This window comes from Diabrotica virgifera, chromosome 5, assembly GCF_917563875.1.
Source record: "Diabrotica virgifera virgifera chromosome 5, PGI_DIABVI_V3a".
NCBI lineage: Eukaryota > Metazoa > Arthropoda > Insecta > Coleoptera > Chrysomelidae > Diabrotica > Diabrotica virgifera.
Genome location: NC_065447.1, coordinates 71,923,214 through 71,945,890, shown reverse-complemented (window position 1 = coordinate 71,945,890; position 22,677 = coordinate 71,923,214). Strand labels below are relative to the sequence as shown.

Below are 22,677 nucleotides of genomic sequence, written 5' to 3'. Positions count from 1 at the left end.
AGTAGTAATATTTTTCATACATTTCAATTAAAATAGGTGAAATGTGATACCAACATAAATTTATGGTGATGACAAAAGAATAGTGGACATAGAAAAGCGGTGAAGGCATAAAAATTGTGGATATTTATCATAATTTAAGAAAATCAAATCGACGACAGCATATTTTAGGAGACGTTTCTACTGGAAACATGAAAAAATAGTGTTGATGGTGTACCAAAGATACTAAGTAAAAAAGCGTCATATCACTCACATTAAAAAAAAATTAAGCTTTTTAACCAAAAAAAATCTCAAAAACTTACCTTAATTATAAACAATTAACTACAGTAACAAAAATCGCCGACAGTTCGAAACAATGAAAAATGGAAACATTTCTTTTTCGTTAAAGCGTAAAACACACGAATGTCCACAATGAAATCCTACGAAAAAATACATTAGGACTACGACACTAATAGTTACTGCCTTCAAGGACGTCTTTTTTTTTTAAATTATTTATTTAAAATATCAGAAATGCGAGAGATTAAATTTTATACCTTTCGTTTCTAACGATTACAATGTTATATCAGACTGAAATAATAATTAATAAAAATTAATTACATTGAAAAAAATAAATAATATTCACAATTCTGCATTTTTCGAATCAGGTCGGTTATAGTCCAAATGCTGACTCATTGGATTGAGGTTATTATCGCAGGGGGTCAAATCAGGTCGGTTATAGTCCAAATGCAGACTCATCGGATTGAGGCTATTGTCGCATGGAGTTCAATGACTTTAAATCGCAAGTTTGTTTGATTAATTGTTTAATAGTGGTTTAATTAAAAAGAACACGCATTTGTAACAGAAGCAACGTTACCTGTAGTAAAAGGCGTACCATCCACTTGCAAAAACATCAACAATAACGGGAAAAAAACTACAAAAAATATGACATTTTTTTTGTTTAAAAATTCTGTTTCTTTTGTGTTCTCCTAGTCGGAGATGTAAACATGATAAACATGTATACTTGTAGAAAAAAATACAGAGCGCAAATGGAAACTGCTAGAAGAGCAAAGTCATTTAAATTTAAGAGTAAATTATACTTAAAAACAAAAAGCTGAACTCTCAAAGATGTGCCACTAGACTAAATGAGTTATCCACACTAATTGATTATTTTACGCATGCGGCATTAACACGGTCAAAGTTAAAAATATTGTTATCTAGACTTGTATCTAACCAATCTAATACAAAAATTTCGAACTTCTACTTACAAAATACGCTAAATACGCTTACCTAGATAAGGATAGATAGGCTAACAGAAGGGCGCAAAGATATGCAGAGACACACTAAGCCAACCAAACACCATCACTGAGACGCTAACAGAAGGGCGTAAAGATGTGCAGAGACACACTAAGCCAACCAAACACCATCACTGATGCGGTAACAGAACACCAGAGAGGTATGCACAGACTCGCTAAGCTAAGCAGACACCACAGTTGACACGCTAGCAGAACGCCAGAGAGGTATGCACAGACACGCTAAGAAAAGCAGACACCACAATTGACACGCTAGCAGAATGCCAAAGAGGTCAAACTTGGAAAAAATTTAATACAAATTAAATGTGGTGAATTCTCTGTTACACATTATACAGCCTAGCTTGGACTGGACTATTCTAAATAAAATTTCAAGGATACTCCAATTCAAAAAGTGTTTTTGTGTTAGGAAATAAAATACCAAGATGTTACTTGTTATTTATTAAAGAAATTATACTGGTATCATTTACTCTTAAATGAGAGTGATTTCTCTTCTTGCATGTGCTCCTAATGTAAAATGGTATTCCATTTGCCGTTGTCATTTAGTAGCAGACGACAGAAGTACTGCACACGAACATCTCCATTCATTAATTCACTTTACAAATGGATCTACAATGTTGGCTTACAAGAAGAAAATACAACGTGCAGGGAAAAGATTACATCCAAAAACTACATTTAGAAAAATTATTTGTTTGGATCATTGTGCTGGTGTGTTAAGAAACATTGCCTGTACTGATGGTCAAAAACCCCTTGGAATTGTTGTTATTAAAAACAAGGATAATCTTTGTTTACCTCGCGCTCTTGTGGTTGCTAAAGCTCACTCTCATTACGAGAGAAGGGTATTTAAGTCAGAATGGTTACATTCGAGAGGAAAATTCATGCTTGATGTCTCAAATATCCTCGAGAATCTCTATGAATACCTGTGACTTCTAATATTTTTCATAATTGATGCTGTTAAAGCCAGTTAGGATAGGTGATGTCATAGCTCCTTTTAAAGGTAGTGACGTGTGCAACCGATGAACTGGTATGTATATAATAAAAAGTACGCTAAATAAATTCTGTAATATTTTATTTGTTAAAAATTAATACGTATAAAACACAGAACTTTTAGTATATTCATTCTTGAAGGTCGGATATGTTATCTGTTATTAAGATGAACTTAAATTCTGAAGTTTTACTTGGTTGTTCTAAAATTTCTTGTTTTCTTGAAGTATGTGTCTGTTATTAGTCAATAATATCTAGGTACCTCAGTTCTTCTATAATTTCAGCTGCTTCTTTTCCGGTTAAAGCGTCGGCTTTTGAAAGAATTTCAAGGCCTTTCACAAGCATGTTCGGGTCGCCATGTTCGCTATACAGACACCATATCTCTTCCAGTTCGTCAAGTATCTGCTTCTTTGCTATATCACAAACCCTTCTTTCAGCAGTTCTTGTGGGAACATCAACACGGTTTTTCTTTGAACCTTGCATCGGCATGTCTTTTGTTTCCTGACCATTCTGCGATATATGCCTTCTTTTTTTACACTGTTGTTGTATGCCTGATGTATCTTCTTCTTGTGTTTCGGCATTTCTTGAGGTACCATGTAAGGCCTTTGTTCTTCTTCTTCTTTTTCCTAGATACATTGGCTTAATAATTTTTTCGTATTTTGCTGTGTGAGATTGGTGGCGTAGACGCCCTCGTCCATCCTTATGTACTCCTGATACGTCTAGAAGAGTTTTGTAAATTTTTTGATCGGCTAGAGCAGGGGTCTCCAAACTTTCCAGCCTTAGGGCCATACTGATTACTCCTGTAAGTTCCGAGGGCCAAGATGGCAACACTGCATATTATTAATTTTCCTGTATTTAATTTGTTCCCGTAAAATAACGAATAATTTAATTTTTTGTAAGTGTGGTAAGCTGTCAACATTATTAAGTATGTCAAATATTCACCTATTTTTGATATATTTTAATTTAATACAAGGTAGACACAAACAAACAAAATATTTCCACCAGCGGAAATCTCCAATCTCTCCCGAGATTGTCCACTAATAACATAATTATTCTTTCTACTATTTTTCAACGCCATCGTTAGAAATTGTCACAAACACACTTAACTATCCGAAATAATAAGAAGTCTGAAAAATAATAGCCGCAAATCACTTAAGTGTTACGCCCCTGATAACTGGGAGGAGACTAAAGACCCCACCTAAGCCAGTAAGCAATTTTGGGTTTGTGCGCTCCGCCAAGTTAGCTGGCGATGACAATAGTGGCGTTACTACAAGTCAGTTCCTATGAAACTGTTGTGAAATAAAATAGGGCGTACCTCCTTAAAACAAGTTTGTGCGTGTAACAGTATTTTGATTTGATTTGAATTGTTGCTTTTGTGTGTGATTTAGTAGAATGGAAAAGAAGCGAAAAATTGATAGTGAATGCAGAAAATTCAAAGATCAGTGGAACATTCAGTATTTCGTAATTGAGTCCAGTAACAAGGCGCTATGTTTGATTTGCAATGAAAGCATAGCCGTTCTCAAAGAATATAACATGAAACGTCATTATGAAACAAAACATTCTCAAAATTACTCAAAATATACAGGAATTGTGCGGACAGAAAAATTCGAAGCTTTGAAGTGCGGATTGAAATCGCAGCAATCTTTATTTACAAAAGTCAAAACTGAACAAGAGGCGGCAACTCGTGCCAGCTTTCGTGTGGCTCTTGAAATTGCAAAACGTGGAAAACCATTCACCGATGGAGAAATGATCAAGGAATGCATAATTGCAGTAGTCGAAGAAATGTGCCCTGAAAAGGTAAATTTATTAAAAACTGTCAGTATGTCAGCAAACACTGTGGCTCGAAGGGTACAAAACATCGCTGAAAATATATCCTCTCAACTGTTCGACAAAAATGGACATGTTGAGTGGTTTTCTTTGGCCTTGGATGAGTCAACGGATGTGTCAGATACTGCTCAGGTGTTGATTTATATTAGAGGAGTAGATAAAAGCTATGAAGTGCACGAAGAACTTCTTGATATGTATAGTATTCATGGCACAACTACTGGTATCGATATTTTTAAAGGAGTTGAAATGGCCATTAATAAAAAGAACCTTCGATGGAAAAACTTGAAATGTACTACAACTGATGGAGGCAAAAACATGAGTGGGAAAGATAAAGGAGTGGTCGCTCTTGTGTCAAAGGCTGTAGAAAATGACGGCGGCTCAAAACCATTAGTCTTACATTGTATCATTCATCAACAGTCTTTGTGCGGAAAATGTTTGGATATGTCTGACGTTCTGAAACCAGTCATATCAACTGTTAATTTCATCAGATCTTTTGGGCTGAATCACCGACAATTCCGACAATTTATTGCAGAGATTGGAGAAACAGACTTACCTTATCATACTGCCGTACGCTGGCTTAGTTGTGGGAAAGTCCTTCAGCGCTTTTTTGAACTTCGAGCAGTGATCGAAATTTTTTTGAATGAAAAGCACCGCCCTCTTACTGAATCACAAAACAACGCATGGCTATGGAAGTTAGCATTCTATGTTGATTTGACAAAACATGTGAACGAACTGAATTTGAGATTGCAAGGAGAAAACCAGCATCTTCCTGATTTATACACTAATATCAAGTCATTCCGGATGAAATTGATACTGTTTCAATCACAACTACGAAGTAAATGTTTTTTACATTTTAAAACATGTGAAATATTCAGCCACACTACTGAGACTGAGTTTCCTATCGATTTTGCAATCGAAACTTTGAGTGCTTTGAAGATAAATTTTGATACTCGTTTCTCGGACTTTGATGCCATTGCGAATCAAATTAAGATTTTTCAAAATCCTTTTGATGCTGACATTGAAACCCTAGCCCCGGAACTTCAAATGGAAATGATTGATCTTCAGTGCAGTGATATAATTAAGAACAAATATGAAAACTCATCTTTGTTGGAATTTTATAAGAGTCTTGCACTGACACAATTTGATAATTTGCATAAATTTGCTCGTGGGCTGTTTTCCGTTTTTGGTACTACTTATTTGTGTGAGAAAGCCTTCTCCAAAATGAAGTACACAAAAAATGTATACAGATCTAAATTAACTGACGAGCATCTTAAATCTCTTTTAATAATTGGTACAAGTAAAATTAGTCCACAACTACAAACTATTGTCGGTGGAAAATCTCAATTACATACATCTCATTAGCATTTCATATGTCATGTTTGTTATAAGGTATGTGTTGTTCATTACTTACAATGTATAAAATGTTAGTTGGATTCATTTCAATAATTTGTTAGTTATTATATGCTGAAGTTAAATTTACTGCATAAATTATACATGTCTTTACTCATTACCATTCTGTGTTTCTTTATCCAACTTATCACAAACATTTTATTTGCTATAAAAAATATTAAGGAGTTTTCAAGTATGTCTCCGCGGGCCGGACAAAATCTGTCTGCGGGCCGGATGTGGCCCTCGGGCCGTAGTTTGGAGACCCCTGGGCTAGAGTATATTGTGTAGGTTCCTTCGAGAAAATCAGGTCGTACAGGCCAGGTGTAGCTTTAAAAATGTGTGAATCCATTTGAATGCTATCTTTACCGAACTCAGTGGTGTGATTTCCAAACTCCCATTCACCCGTCTCCCAGTTATACTTGGGACCAAATATCTGGTCAGTATTCCCTAAATTTTGCGTATATGTTTCTAAATAAGGGTTGTACGATGTTTGTATATGTAGAGGTTCGTCGTCACTGATCTGTGATGGTTGATTAATGTGTGACTCATCTTCGTTGAGATCTGGTTTAGGAACATTTTCATTCACATAATTGGTTATTTCTTTAAGAGGCGTAGTTATTGGCTTAAACGTTGTCTGTAGAACCTCTTTCTCATCAGCTTGCATTCTTCTAAGAGCTTTGTACTTTTCTCTCACTATTGCCGCAAGTTTGTTTATTGAACCGCTCTATTTGAAGACATGTTAACAAATGACTTCTCGACTTTAAAATGCTTGTATTTATACCTCTGTGACCTTCTGTTAGCGTGTCTCTGTAGACGCTTGTACGTCTCAGGTAACCCTCTGTGATCGCCTGTATCTTCTGTTAGCGTGTCTCTGATGACGTCTGTACGTCTGAGGTACCCCCTCTGTACTTCTGAAGTACTGCAGTTAGTAATGAAAGTGGTGGGGAATAATCAAGATTTTTAGAGCAAGTACTACAAACACTTTACAATAAGTATAAATAGAAAATTTTAAATGTAAACACCTAAAAATCTTTTTTAGAGCAAGTACTATAAACACTTTACAATAAGTATAAATAGAAAATTTTAAATGTAAACACCTAAAAATCTTGATTATTCCCCACCACTTTCATTACTAACTGCAGTACTTCAGAAGTACAGAGGGGGTACCTCAGACGTACAGACGTCATCAGAGACACGCTAAGAGAAGATACAGGCGATCACAGAGGGTTACCTGAGACGTACAAGCGTCTACAGAGACACGCTAACAGAAGGTCACAGAGGTATAAATACAAGCATTTTAAAGTCGAGAAGTCATTTGTTAACATGTCTTCAAATAGAGCGGTTCAAGTAAACAAACTTGCGGCAATAGTGAGAGAAAAGTACAAAGCTCTTAGAAGAATGCAAGCTGATGAGAAAGAGGTTCTACAGACAACGTTTAAGCCAATAACTACGCCTCTTAAAGAAATAACCAATTATGTGAATGAAAATGTTCCTAAACCAGATCTCAACGAAGATGAGTCACACATTAATCAACCATCACAGATCAGTGACGACGAACCTCTACATATACAAACATCGTACAACCCTTATTTAGAAACATATACGCAAAATTTAGGGAATACTGACCAGATATTTGGTCCCAAGTATAACTGGGAGACGGGTGAATGGGAGTTTGGAAATCACACCATTGAGTTCGGTAAAGATAGCATTCAAATGGATTCACACATTTTTAAAGCTACACCTGGCCTGTACGACCTGATTTTCTCGAAGGAACCTACACAATATACTCTAGCCGATCAAAAAATTTACAAAACTCTTCTAGACGTATCAGGAGTACATAAGGATGGACGAGGGCGTCTACGCCACCAATCTCACACAGCAAAATACGAAAAAATTATTAAGCCAATGTATCTAGGAAAAAGAAGAAGAAGAACAAAGGCCTTACATGGTACCTCAAGAAATGCCGAAACACAAGAAGAAGATACATCAGGCATACAACAACAGTGTAAAAAAAGAAGGCATATATCGCAGAATGGTCAGGAAACAAAAGACATGCCGATGCAAGGTTCAAAGAAAAACCGTGTTGATGTTCCCACAAGAACTGCTGAAAGAAGGGTTTGTGATATAGCAAAGAAGCAGATACTTGACGAACTGGAAGAGATATGGTGTCTGTATAGCGAACATGGCGACCCGAACATGCTTGTGAAAGGCCTTGAAATTCTTTCAAAAGCCGACGCTTTAACCGGAAAAGAAGCAGCTGAAATTATAGAAGAACTGAGGTACCTAGATATTATTGACTAATAACAGACACATACTTCAAGAAAACAAGAAATTTTAGAACAACCAAGTAAAACTTCAGAATTTAAGTTCATCTTAATAACAGATAACATATCCGACCTTCAAGAATGAATATACTAAAAGTTCTGTGTTTTATACGTATTAATTTTTAACAAATAAAATATTACAGAATTTATTTAGCGTACTTTTTATTATATACATACCAGTTCATCGGTTGCACACGTCACTACCTTTAAAAGGAGCTATGACATCACCTATCCTAACTGGCTTTAACAGCATCAATTATGAAAAATATTAGAAGTCACAGGTATTCATAGAGATTCTCGAGGATATTTGAGACATCAAGCATGAATTTTCCTCTCGAATGTAACCATTCTGACTTAAATACCCTTCTCTCGTAATGAGAGTGAGCTTTAGCAACCACAAGAGCGCGAGGTAAACAAAGATTATCCTTGTTTTTAATAACAACAATTCCAAGGGGTTTTTGACCATCAGTACAGGCAATGTTTCTTAACACACCAGCACAATGATCCAAACAAATAATTTTTCTAAATGTAGTTTTTGGATGTAATCTTTTCCCTGCACGTTGTATTTTCTTCTTGTAAGCCAACATTGTAGATCCATTTGTAAAGTGAATTAATGAATGGAGATGTTCGTGTGCAGTACTTCTGTCGTCTGCTACTAAATGACAACGGCAAATGGAATACCATTTTACATTAGGAGCACATGCAAGAAGAGAAATCACTCTCATTTAAGAGTAAATGATACCAGTATAATTTCTTTAATAAATAACAAGTAACATCTTGGTATTTTATTTCCTAACACAAAAACACTTTTTGAATTGGATTATCCTTGAAATTTTATTTAGAATAGTCCAGTCCAAGCTAGGCTGTATAATGTGTAACAGAGAATTCACCACATTTAATTTGTATTAAATTTTTTCCAAGTTTGACCTCTTTGGCATTCTGCTAGCGTGTCAATTGTGGTGTCTGCTTTTCTTAGCGTGTCTGTGCATACCTCTCTGGCGTTCTGCTAGCGTGTCAACTGTGGTGTCTGCTTAGCTTAGCGAGTCTGTGCATACCTCTCTGGTGTTCTGTTACCGCATCAGTGATGGTGTTTGGTTGGCTTAGTGTGTCTCTGCACATCTTTACGCCCTTCTGTTAGCGTCTCAGTGATGGTGTTTGGTTGGCTTAGTGTGTCTCTGCATATCTTTGCGCCCTTCTGTTAGCCTATCTATCCTTATCTAGGTAAGCGTATTTAGCGTATTTTGTAAGTAGAAGTTCGAAATTTTTGTATTAGATTGGTTAGATACAAGTCTAGATAACAATATTTTTAACTTTGACCGTGTTAATGCCGCATGCGTAAAATAATCAATTAGTGTGGATAACTCATTTAGTCTAGTGGCACATCTTTGAGAGTTCAGCTTTTTGTTTTTAAGTATAATTTACTCTTAAATTTAAATGACTTTGCTCTTCTAGCAGTTTCCATTTGCGCTCTGTATTTTTTTCTACAAGTATACATGTTTATCATGTTTACATCTCCGACTAGGAGAACACAAAAGAAACAGAATTTTTAAACAAAAAAAATGTCATATTTTTTGTAGTTTTTTTCCCGTTATTGTTGATGTTTTTGCAAGTGGATGGTACGCCTTTTACTACAGGTAACGTTGCTTCTGTTACAAATGCGTGTTCTTTTTAATTAAACCACTATTAAACAATTAATCAAACAAACTTGCGATTTAAAGTCATTGAACTCCATGCGACAATAGCCTCAATCCGATGAGTCTGCATTTGGACTATAGGATCCTGGACGCCCATATAAAAAGCATGGAAAACGGAAAGTTTACCTTGGACAGAGGAGTCCTGTGATGGACATTTAAGTCAACCTTGGACAAAAATTCAATACAAATTAAATGGGTCAATTCTCTATTAGACATGATACAGTCTAGCTTGGACTGAACTATTCTAAATAAAATTCCAAGAGTTATCGCATTCAAAAAGTGTTTTTTGTATTACGAAATAAAAGACCAAGATGTTACATATTATTTATTAACAAATTATAATAATTCTAATAATTTTAAAATTGTTTCTCTTTGCAGTTCTGCCTTTTTATTTAAACCTAAATTCATTAGTTCACTAATAATTTTTCGTTTTTGATGCATTTTTTCTTTGTATGATTTTCGTATCGCCATCCCACGTTCAGTTTTGTAAAATGTTCTTCGCTTTTCATTTGCTTCATTTTTCCTTCTAATACCTTCCTCACCTCTTTCACACTTGCAGGTTGATTTGACATGTAGTTCATGCTCTGATGTATATTTTTCTAAATTGCTAACGCCTCTGCTCGCTAGGGTAGAAATTTCTTTGCGTATACCTGCACAGAACTTTCCTCTCGAATGTAACCATTCCGATTTAAATATTCTTCTCTCGTAATGGGAGTGAGGTTTACCTATAAGTCCATCTCCATCTCGACGAAGGGGTTTTTGACCATCAGCACAGGCAATGTATCTCAAAACACCAACACAATGATCCAAACAAATAATTTTTCTAAATGTAGTTTTTGGATGTAGTCTTTTCCCTGCACGTTGTAGTTTCTTCTTGTAAGCCAACATTGTAGATCCATTCGTAAAATGAATTAATGAATGGAGATGTTCGTGTGCAGTACTTCCGTCGTCTGCTACTAAATGACAACGGCAAATGGAATACCATTTTACATTAGGAGCACATGCTAGAAGAGAAAAATCACTCTCATTTAAGAGTAAATGATACCATTCTCTTGGTGACTCTTCGTAATCCTTTGCCATATCCGCCGGAGAAAGAGCATTAATGTCGTTGACACTCAAAAGAGCCAGATAGTCACTTTTTGACAAAATAGACATATTTTAACTGGATACTTAAGAACAAAGAACTGAACTCTGAAAGCTGTCTCACTAGACTAAAAGAGTCCTTACAAAGTCGTTAAATTTATCTGCCAGTACAGCTTCCCCCACCCTAATTGATTAATTTACGCATGCGCCATTCACGCGGTCAAAGGTCAAAGTCTCGCTGTCTAGACCTGCAATAATTAACCAAGTTAATCCAACAATTTCGACCTGCTCAATTAGGGTAGTCCACTCGAATTTGAGTGTGGTGATTTCTGCAAACTAAGACAATTGGTAATGGAAAATGTAAAGTTCCTGACTATCGAGATATCTAAATAATTGAATTCATAATTTCTACATCGAACGTGGGGTTGTGATTTAGGTACTGTGTCAGAACAGCAGGTCGAAATTGTTGGATTAACTTGGTTAATTATTGCAGGTCTAGACAGCGAGACTTTGACCTTTGACCGCGTGAATGGCGCATGCGTAAAGTAATCAATTAGGGTGGGGGAAGCTGTACTGGCAGATAAATTTAACGACTTTGTAAGGACTCTTTTAGTCTAGTGAGACAGCTTTCAGAGTTCAGTTCTTTGTTCTTAAGTATCCAGTTAAAATATGTCTATTTTGTCAAAAAGTGACTATCTGGCTCTTTTGAGTGTCAACGACATTAATGCTCTTTCTCCGGCGGATATGGCAAAGGATTACGAAGAGTCACCAAGAGAATGGTATCATTTACTCTTAAATGAGAGTGATTTTTCTCTTCTAGCATGTGCTCCTAATGTAAAATGGTATTCCATTTGCCGTTGTCATTTAGTAGCAGACGACGGAAGTACTGCACACGAACATCTCCATTCATTAATTCATTTTACGAATGGATCTACAATGTTGGCTTACAAGAAGAAACTACAACGTGCAGGGAAAAGACTACATCCAAAAACTACATTTAGAAAAATTATTTGTTTGGATCATTGTGTTGGTGTTTTGAGATACATTGCCTGTGCTGATGGTCAAAAACCCCTTCGTCGAGATGGAGATGGACTTTTAGGTAAACCTCACTCCCATTACGAGAGAAGAATATTTAAATCGGAATGGTTACATTCGAGAGGAAAGTTCTGTGCAGGTATACGCAAAGAAATTTCTACCCTAGCGAGCAGAGGCGTTAGCAATTTAGAAAAATATACATCAGAGCATGAACTACATGTCAAATCAACCTGCAAGTGTGAAAGAGGTGAGGAAGGTATTAGAAGGAAAAATGAAGCAAATGAAAAGCGAAGAACATTTTACAAAACTGAACGTGGGATGGCGATACGAAAATCATACAAAGAAAAAATGCATCAAAAACGAAAAATTATTAGTGAACTAATGAATTTAGGTTTAAATAAAAAGGCAGAACTGCAAAGAGAAACAATTTTAAAATTATTAGAATTATTATAATTTGTTAATAAATAATATGTAACATCTTGGTCTTTTATTTCGTAATACAAAAAACACTTTTTGAATGCGATAACTCTTGGAATTTTATTTAGAATAGTTCAGTCCAAGCTAGACTGTATCATGTCTAATAGAGAATTGACCCATTTAATTTGTATTGAATTTTTGTCCAAGGTTGACTTAAATGTCCATCACAGGACTCCTCTGTCCAAGGTAAACTTTCCGTTTTCCATGCTTTTTATATGGGCGTCCAGGATCCTATCTTGAGAAGCCATATTACTGCTGTTGCAACTGAATACACAAGTCGGTTGGAGAAACTCAAACTGAATGTGACGGATGGTTGCTGAGAGAATTTATACTTTTTCAATCCCCCACTCTTTGCGTGTAATTGTCAGCATTTTCTAAAAAATGTATGTCTACGCGGCGTATCGAAATATAGATCCTTAAACTACATCTGAACTAGTAATCCAGCTGTTGTGATTGCTATCCAATCCTAACCATTTAACATACATCTTATTGCCTTTTCGTCTAAGTACTTTTTCAACCAAGTAAGTGTCGGGATTTTTTGTTTTCTGTAATTTTTCTTCATAAAACGTGCTGTACGTGCCATGACATGTTACAATCAAAGATTCCCATTATATGGTTATGGCAGGCTGGAATTACACCGTAATGATCCCAGAGGGTACCAGAGACATACAGACGTCATCAGAGACACGCTAACAGAAGGCACAGAGGGGTACAGACGTCATCAGAGACACGCTGACAGAAGGCACAGACGATCACAGAGGGGTACAGACGTCATCAGAGACACGCTGACAGAAGGCACAGACGATCACAGAGGGGTACAGACGTCATCAGAGACACGCTAATAGAAGACACAGACGGTACCTGAGACGTACAGACGTCATCAGAGACACGCTAACAGAAGGCACAGACGATCACAGAGACGTACAGACGTTATATTCTAAACCGCTTTTAATGTAACAGCAAAGGGTAGCAGAGGGTAACAGAGGGTAGCAAGTCGAATGTCACGTCATTCACGTTCAAATGTCACGTCCTACGTCACATGTCACGTCATTCACGTCACGTCATTCACGTTCTGCGTCGAATTTCACGTCATTCAGGTCACGTCATTCACGACACGTCATTCACGTCACGTCATTCACGTCACTCATTCACGTTCAAATGTCACGTTCTGCGTCGAATTTCACGTCATTCACGTCACGTCATTTACGCCCTACGTCACATGTCACGTCATTCACGTTCAAATGTCACGTTCTGCTTCGAATTTCACGTCATTCACGTCACGTCATTTACGTCCTACGTCACATGTCACGTCATTCACGTCACGTCATTCACGTTCTGCGTCGAATTTCACGAAGGCACAGACGATCACAGAGCGGTATAAGGGGTCAGCAGAGTGTAGCAGAGCGAAGCAGAAGGTAATAGAGATTAGCAGACGGTAGCAGAAGATAGCAAGTCGAATGTCACGTCATTCACGTTCAAATGTCACGTCCTACGTCAAATGTCACGTCATTCACGTCACTCATTCACGTTCAAATGTCACGTTCTGCGTCGAATTTCACGTCATTCACGTCACGTCATTTACGTCCTACGTCACATGTCACGTCATTCACGTTCAAATGTCACGTTCTGCTTCGAATTTCACGTCAATCACGTCACGTCATTTACGTCCTACGTCACATGTCACGTCATTCACGTCACGTCATTCACGTTCTGCGTCGAATTTCACGTCATTCACGTCCTACGTCGAATGTCACATATCTACGTCAAATGTCACGTCCTACGTCAAATGTCACGTTCTGCGTCAAATGTAGGACGGAAAACTGAACAATGTCATATAAATGTCACGTCATACGTCAAATGTCACGTTCTGTTAGGCACTATACGGAAAAGAAGAAGAATTGACAAACGAAAAGAAGAAGAATTGACAGTTGGCTTCTGTGTCGTTACCGCTTTCATTTGACACCCCATACGTCAAAATCGGACAAGTCGAATGTCACGTTCTGTTAGGCACTATACGGAAAAGAAGAAGAATTGACAAACGAAAAGAAGAAGAAGAATTGACAGTTGGCTTCTGTGTCGTCACCGCTTTTATTTGACACCCCATACGTCAAAATCGGACCAATAGCAACAAAGATATGCTGTAATGCCGTTTTGGCACTACCGCCATCTTTGTTTTTTGTCTCAACTTATTCGTTACCCCCTCCACGTTCCGACGAGCCCTCTTACGTCAAAATCGGACCAATAGAAAAGAAGATATGACGTAATGCCCTTTTGGCATATTCCGATGCGCACGCCACATACTGCGTTCAACCCCCTTTTTCATCCCCTTTCCAACGATACGTCACACGTCATCCTACGTTAAGCCGTTTGGCATTTATTAATATTTAAAGGTTGCGATTTAGGGGATGTGCCAGAACGCAGGTTGTCTATCTACTCCGTTAATTTTATGACAATTATGTAATGTATAGAACCTTTTTTGTTTTAAATTTTATGTAGAACATTTTTCTATAGAACATTCTTTACGCTAAAGCATAGTTTTAGAAATATTGACGAAAACGTAAAAAAACTACTAATTTACCGATTTCTTTCCCCTCCCCCCAACCTGGACGCTCAAAATTGTGTAACTTTTTACTGAACAATATGTGGACCATATAGAACAATTTGGAGTTCAGCGTCGGACGCTGAACAGTAAAGACGTGCCAGCGGAGCGGTGCAACAGCGAAGAGCAGCCGAACGAGGTGGGGGTAGCTTGACTGTGGACTTCTCAGTCCAGTTGCGGATGTAAGCGCAACACCAGTTGAGCGATACTCACTCTCCGAGGCGAGAAGGAGAGGCAAAGGCCGATTGACTGGATGCGGTGAAACTTAGGGAATTTGATTTTATTGGATTCTCTGAGACGCCGTAGCTAGACAACGGTTAGCGGAAAAAGCAAGACGGGCTCTACTTGAGCCCGTCACGGGATTTCTACTGTGCCTCCGTAAGGGTATCGACACTGCAAGGTGTAGTTCTTTGGAATCTACATCGGGCAGCCCCGGCCCCTAGGTCAGTAGAACGAGAACAGCAAGAGGATCCCGTACTCAGTTCTGTCTGAGTACGTAAACAACCGCGCCTTTGTGCAGGGAGCCAACCCTGAAGCCGACGTGGTGTCGGACCAGTCGGCAGACAAAAAGGCTTCATCAAAATTAGATAAATCCGTCCCCAAACCCCAGATGAATCGAGCTAGATCTCGATCACCCCCCCGTTCCATGGCGCCTACCCCGCCAACTTATGAGGACACACGTAAAGTGGGTTCAAACGTGTTTCAGAGATTAGGTTCGGAAGAAAATGATGGATACTCGTCCGTGGACGAGAACGCAAAAACCGATGGTTTTAAACTCCCCAAGAGCGAGATAAAGAAGGAAAAGTAAAAAATAAAGAAAGAGGAGAAAAAGAAAGAGAGCGACAAGAAAGAAAAGAAAAGCTCGGAAGTAGAGGCCATGGAGGAAGAAGTTCCCGATGAGGCAGGCAGAGGTACGACCAAAAGAGCACGGACATCAAAATCCGAGAGCGAAGATGAACCGAGAGACAAAGTAGCAATCCTAGAAGAAATAATAGAAACGATGAGGGCCAGGTTTCAAAATGCCGAAGAACAAATGGCAAAGAAAGAAGAAGAAAACGAGCGACTAAGAGCTGAACTCCGGAAGATGACAAACCGATTGGACGACCTGTTGACAGAACAGAAAGAAACAAGAAAACTCATGGAACAGATGCAACAACAGCTACAGCAGATTAAACCGAAGCCACAGCCAGCCTCTGACGTGAAGAAGCCACAGCCAAGCCCTGAAGATAAAAAGCAAAAACCAACTGCTGAAGAGAGATTAAAAAATATCCGAAATGAAGCTAAACCAAAAAAAAAAAGAAGATTTCCCAGCGCTGAAATCACCGATTTCAAAGGAAGAGGCGACGCCATGGGAACTCCAAGCAGGCAACGCTATGAGGGCAAAGTCTCCCCAGATGCAAGACACCCCCAACCTGCCCCAAGGATCAGTTTCCCCAATCCATCCAGCTACGAGCGCAGGTGGCGACACGCCTGCCCCGAGACGTCCCAGTGTCTCAGAGTCAGAAAGTCGGATGGAAACAAACGAAGACACCGATGTGTTGCCTGAACAACAGGTAACACATCACCGAAAACCGCCTGTAATAAAATTACAGAGCGTGAGCGAGACAGGGGCCATCCTCAGCATCGCCCAAAAGAAAAAAATAATCACGATAAACAAAATCTCCAGGAGCGGTAGGGAAACCCTCATTCAAGCAAAAAGCCCCGAAGATTACAGAAGCATGGTCAGGATAGTGGAAGACTATGCAAAAGCATACGACGCAAAAGAAAAAACCAAAAGGCTACAATGGATAGCCTTCCCGTTAGACGAGGATAGAAAACCCAGAGTGGTTTTAAGAGGGTTACCAACGAACACCACAGAAGAGACAATAAAAGACGAAATGGCAGCACAATATAACATTGTCTGCCATTCGGCGAAAAACATGTCCACCAGAGCCGGTCCCAAGAGACAGCTTCCGATGTTCGTCCTGACTCTGGACCACGAAGACGTTGAGGGTGCAAAGCGGATAACCAACCTGTGCCATATGAAGGTCGTGGTAGAGGACCTACGAAAGGCAAACGGACCAACGCAGTGCTTTAACTGCCAGGGCTTCCATCACGCCCAAAACGCTTGCCACAAAGACCCAAAGTGTGTTAAGTGCGGTGAAGACCACCAAACAAAAGAGTGCAAACGTGTCAGAGATGTCAAAGCAACTTGCGCAAACTGCAAAGGCAGCCATCCAGCCAGCTACAGAGGATGCCCTAGGTGCCCAATATGAGGAAGACCACCGCCAAGGAAGACACAACACCAACAAGCACAACAACAAAGACGACCACAAGCAGCCGGGGTTTCCTACGCCCAGGCCACACAAAACGCGCAAAACACCACAGCGATCCCAGACGAAGACTACATAGTCAGAATAGTGACTAGGGTAGTCAGAGAGGTGATATTGGGCACCAGGGAGGCACAGAAGTAATGGTGACAGAAAGGGGATACTTGAGGATAGGTTCCTGGAATCCAGGCGGTATTTCAACCAACCAAAACATCCTAGATGAACTCGTCAATAGATACGAGATGGACATCGTAGCAATACAGGAAACCAAGCTCACTAACAACTTCAACCTAAAGTTTCCTGGGTACGATGTTTACAGGAACGACCACACAAGAAGATCAGGAGGAACGGCCATACTAGTCAAGAAGGGAATTAAACACACAAGATTCACGACTCCACCACTAGTAAACATGGAGGCAACAACGGTAGAATTGAAAATGAGGTACGGCGCAGTCAGAATAACATCAGCCTACGTAAGACCGCAAGACCCATTAATGGACGAAGATCTAGAGGCGTTCCTAAACATCCCAGAACCATCAATAATAATAGGAGACCTTAATGCAAGATCCCCCAACTGGAATGATAGAGCTACGAACCGAAACGGAAGATTATTAAACAGTTACATAGAAAACAACGAAGATACAGTGGCAATGGGCCCAGAAGATCCAACACACTTCCCAGGAAATGGACTTCCCACCCACATAGACATCGTTGTTGCTAAAAACCTAGGACTCCAAACAGAATTAATCACACTAAATGAAGGAACCACAGATCACAACCCCATTCTACTAGAAATAGGAACATGGGAAGAAACAAACAAACCGAAGAGAACTAAAAAGAAAATAAAGTGGACAAATTACAAAAGACTAGTTAGTGAAAGAATAAATATAGTACCAATTCTAACCGACCCAGAACAAATAGAAGAAAAAGTCCTAGAATTAGAAAACACCATAAAAGAAGCAATTAGAAACAGCACAACGGAAGAAGAAGTCGAGATCCACACGGGAAGGTTAAAAGACATAACACAAGAAATAAAAGATCTTATAAGGGAAAAGAACAGAGCGAAGCAAATAGCCAGAAGAACGAGAAACAGAGTAGACAAAACCTGGGCAAATACACTAAATAGAGAGGTGAAGACGGCTCTTCGACTACACCGCAGCAAAAAATGGGAAAACTACGTAAAAGAGATGGAAGAAACAGACTCAAACATGAAAAACGTCTGGAAGCTTCAGAAAATGCTAAAAAGCGATAGAAAACCCATCCCCCCATTACACGGAGTAAACGGCATAGTATACTCCATAGAAGAAAAAGCTGAGGCGATGAGGTCCACACTCGAAAGTGAATGCAGGCTAAACTTCCATGTAGACGAAGACGATGACTTCTTGGAAGAAGTAGAAGAGCAAGAAGAGGTACCAGAGGATCCGGAAGACATTATTCCCCCAACATCACCGGAAGAAATTAACGAACATATAAGAAACAGTTCTCCGAGAAAAGCGCCTGGTCTAGACCAAATATCAAATAGAGCTCTGAAATACCTTCCCAGAAAAGCTATAGTGTATTTAACAAACATAGTGAACGCTATACTCATATATAAAAGATTCCCAAACAGATGGAAAGAGGCCCATGTCATCATGATCCCAAAACCTGGCAAAAACCACACGTTCCCGCAGAACTACAGGCCAATCAGCTTACTCCCAGCTATCAGCAAGATAGTGGAAAGAATCATCCTCAGCAGACTGCAAGCGGAAACAAATAGATTAGAGATAATCCCTGAAGCTCAATTTGGATTCAGAGCAGAGCACTCCAGTGAGCTACAAGTACTCAGACTAACTGAGTACATAGCAGCTGGTTTCAATGATAAGCAGTACACTGGAGCGGCATTCCTGGACGTAAGCAAAGCTTTCGACAGAGTATGGCATAAGGGGCTCATTTATAAAATGCGAGGATATGGGTACAGCGGGGCGAGGACGAGACTGATCTCTTCGTACTTGGGCGACCGGAGTTTCAGGGTTCGGATAGGACAAGTCCTGTCCGAGCTCGGGAGCCCGGAAGCTGGAGTGCCACAGGGAGCGGTCCTGTCACCTCTGCTGTACACAATATACACCGCTGACGTACCTAGAACACCAGGGACCCTAATGAGCCTCTACGCCGATGATACAGCGATAGCGGCCAAACACAGAAATGTAGACATAGCAGTGACCAACCTGCAAACAGCGTTAGAAGACATCGAGGAATGGAGTATAAAATGGAAGATAGCCATAAACTCAGAAAAGACGCAAGCGGTACTATACAAGAAGGGAAGACAACAGCCAGAAGAACAGCTGACAGTGCAGAACACCCCCATCGAGTGGAAAAATGAAGCTAAATACCTAGGTGTCATCATGGACAAAGGATTAACCTTCCAAAAACATGTAGAAGCCACAGTCCAGAAGGCCAACATAGCGAGAGCAACATTAAGAGGACTCACAGGAAGAAAAAGTAAACTAAGACTAAAAACAAGGTTAAGATTAATAAACAGCATAATATTACCGGTATTAACATACGCATCTCTCGCATGGGGACAAGTATGTAACACCCACAAAAAGAAGATACAAGCGGTCCATAACAGCAGCTTAAGAGAAGCAGCCAGAGTCCCAAGATACGTAGCAGAAAGATTCCTGTTCAGAGAACTTCAACAGGTGAGAGTCACCGAAATGATGGCAGACAAGGCAAGGGTCAAATTCGCGGAACTGGAGCACCACCCAAGTCACATACTGCGAGATATGCTAGGGTACGATGCGTTCCACCGATGGAAACACAAACGTCCAAAACAGCAAATATTGTGAAATGGGAAAAATAGTGAAAACAGTGAACGGTTCGTAGCTCGAAAACAAGAAGTGCCGAAGATAACGTAACACACGTAGGTTCAATACCACGATCACCTCAAGGTAAGACAGTAATAGAAAATTACAGAAGGGTGTAAGCCCCCAAAAAAATATATAAAATACAAAAAAGGCGTAAGCCCCCAAAAAAAAAATAAAAAACCAAAAAACACTAAAAAAAAAAAAACTCGAGCAACAAGTCATTGGACAGAGCTCAATGGGGCTCGGTACAATGACTTGGGGCCCAAGCAAGCAATTTTAGTTTCCGCGGATAAGTAAGTAAGAAGATAAAGGCATAGAGCGCTTCACGCTGGCCTAGTTTTTTGCATTCGATTAGGGTACCACATGGAATCTTATTACCCAGGATTCCATTGTGAAGAGCACTTGGCTACGATAGTTGTGCCCCCATCGCGCATCAGCGTGCTATGGGGGGGAAAGGGATGGCCTGGGGCATTGGAGCGAGGTGGGGTGATCCCTGTTCAACCTCGGGTCAAAACACCTCGCTCCAATGAATTGTTACACCCGAATGTACTTTTTCGATAGGGTGGACACATCCCACAGGTCGGGTTGAATCAAATTGCTTGCTTGCTTGCTTAGAACAATTTGGTGTTAAAGGAAAACTTTTACTTTGGATGTCTGGGTTAGGCTTTTTTTGGACCAATTATACTATACTACCTCCGTAACTTTGGAACCGTTCATTTTAGAAGGGTTATGCATTGAGTCTTTTTTAATTCAAATTTAATGTAGAACAATTTTGTATAGAAGGTTGTTCATGCTAAACCGCATGGTTTTAAAAATATTGACGAAAAACTTAAAAAACTACGAATTTATCGATTTCTCCCCCCTCTCCCCCCCCAAACCCGACGCTCAAAATGGTGTGACTTTTTTCTGAACATTATGTGGACCAAATAGAACAATTTGGTGGTATGGTGGTGGAGGATAACTTTCACTTTGGATGTCTGGGTTTGGGTCTAACTATACCATACTATTACAAAACCAAACTAATTGTGCATAACTTTACAATTTATGATATTAAACGCCAAAAAGGCTTCTGCTACCTGTGGAACGAATCGGAATGTGGGCTCACAAGTACTGAGTTTACTAGTATTATTGTTCATTTCCTAAACCAGCAGGTACAGTTGTATAAATTGAAAGAAAAAAGCACTGAGGACATTGAAATCATATTATGTGATGGTTGCGGGTACCGAAACCGTAACTCAACGTTATCAAATGGTTTATTAAACTTTGCATTGGATACTGGGTTAACGGTAACTCAAAAGTATTTGCAAAAAGGTCACACCCAGATGGAGGTAGACAGTGTCCACTCCGTCATTGAGAGGCAAATTCGAAATAAAAAAATTAATATTCCAGCAGATTATGTATCCATCTGTAAAACTGCTTGCCATAAAAGTCCTTATGACGTCGAATATCTAACGCACGATTTCTTCAAAAAATATGATCACTTCCAGTTCGTTAAATCAATAAGACCAGGCAAAGCTGTTGTCGGTGCACCCACGGTAAACAATATCAAAGCTTTAAAATACTTAAAGGATGGTATTTTTTTTAAGCTTCGTCAAACCGAAGATTGGCAAACCTTACCAGTACGGCTTAATATAAGTAATGTTCTGCCTATTAGTTCTATCGCCCTTCCCCAACTACATAAAAATAGACTTAGAATTAAAAAAGAAAAGTTTCAGCACCTCCAGCAATTAAAATTATCGATGGAACGTGATTATTACGATTTTTATGATAAGCTACCCCACGAAACAGGAAAAAATGTTAATTTACTACTTTTGCTGAATTTTCTATTCACTACTATATTAAAATAAACCTGTTTTTGTAAGAGTTATTATTAGTTTTATTGCTTTAAATAAAGACGTATCTCCAAATTATAGACAAATTTTTCTAAGAAAAATACCTAACTCCTTTATTTTGTTTTTAATGACTTAATATAATTAAAATTCAATGTGAATTCTTCCGCTCTACATTATTTTTGGTAAAAACTTTATACTTGATTCATTTATTCTTTAATATTTGTCGTGTAATTAACAGAAAACAGTTTTTAGCGTTTCCTGAAAAGTTTTACCGATAGGAGTTAAGCAGTTTGCGAATTAAGCCAACGATTTAAGTCACAGCATTTGAGGAGATTTTTGCCTTTGATTTCGGTCCACTAACGAAATTACAGATCATTAACCTTTATTTACAAATTAGAATTCACAACAAACATTTTTAATAGTTGCATATTTCCAATATAACAATTAAAGTTAAATATTAATTCTCTTTGTCAAAAATTTTTCGGCTGACATTTGAAAAATCCACCTATCTTCCTGTGACATCTTGTCATAAATTTTCAGGCACCAATCTGTCTAATCAGTTGGTTGTAAACCTCTCACCTGATCACAACAACCTTGTGCAATTTCCGAGCAAGGATGACATACATCCACATGTGATATTTATAATCTTAAAACATCGACTTAATGTCGACTACGATATATGGGCCATTCCACGAACATACGCCTATTTTGGATTACTTCGACAACGAATATTTTACTGTGCAACATAAGAATTACGAAAGTAAATGGCGCTAATAATTATTCCAATAAACAACAATGTAATTTGCAATTTACTTTCGTTGTTCTTACTTTGCGCAGTAAAATATTCATTGTCGAAGTAATTCAAAACAGGCGTATGTTCGTGTAATTGGGTATAGCATATAATGTAGCAATAATGTTATTTAGAGGTTTTTACGCCTATTGAAGTGGCTAGTTTCATTTACTTGTACACTGGACGTAAGTAACCACATTTTCTATTT

General features: G+C 38.8%; 1 protein-coding gene across 1 annotated transcript; it reads left to right on the top strand.

The window, feature by feature from the left end:
* The first annotated feature begins 3,659 nt into the window (after nucleotides 1-3,659).
* Nucleotides 3,660-5,456, top strand: LOC126885380 (general transcription factor II-I repeat domain-containing protein 2-like). Its single transcript, XM_050651941.1, has one exon. The coding sequence runs from the start codon at nucleotides 3,660-3,662 to the stop codon at nucleotides 5,454-5,456; it is 1,797 nt and encodes a 598-aa protein (XP_050507898.1).
* The last annotated feature ends 17,221 nt before the right edge of the window (nucleotides 5,457-22,677 follow it).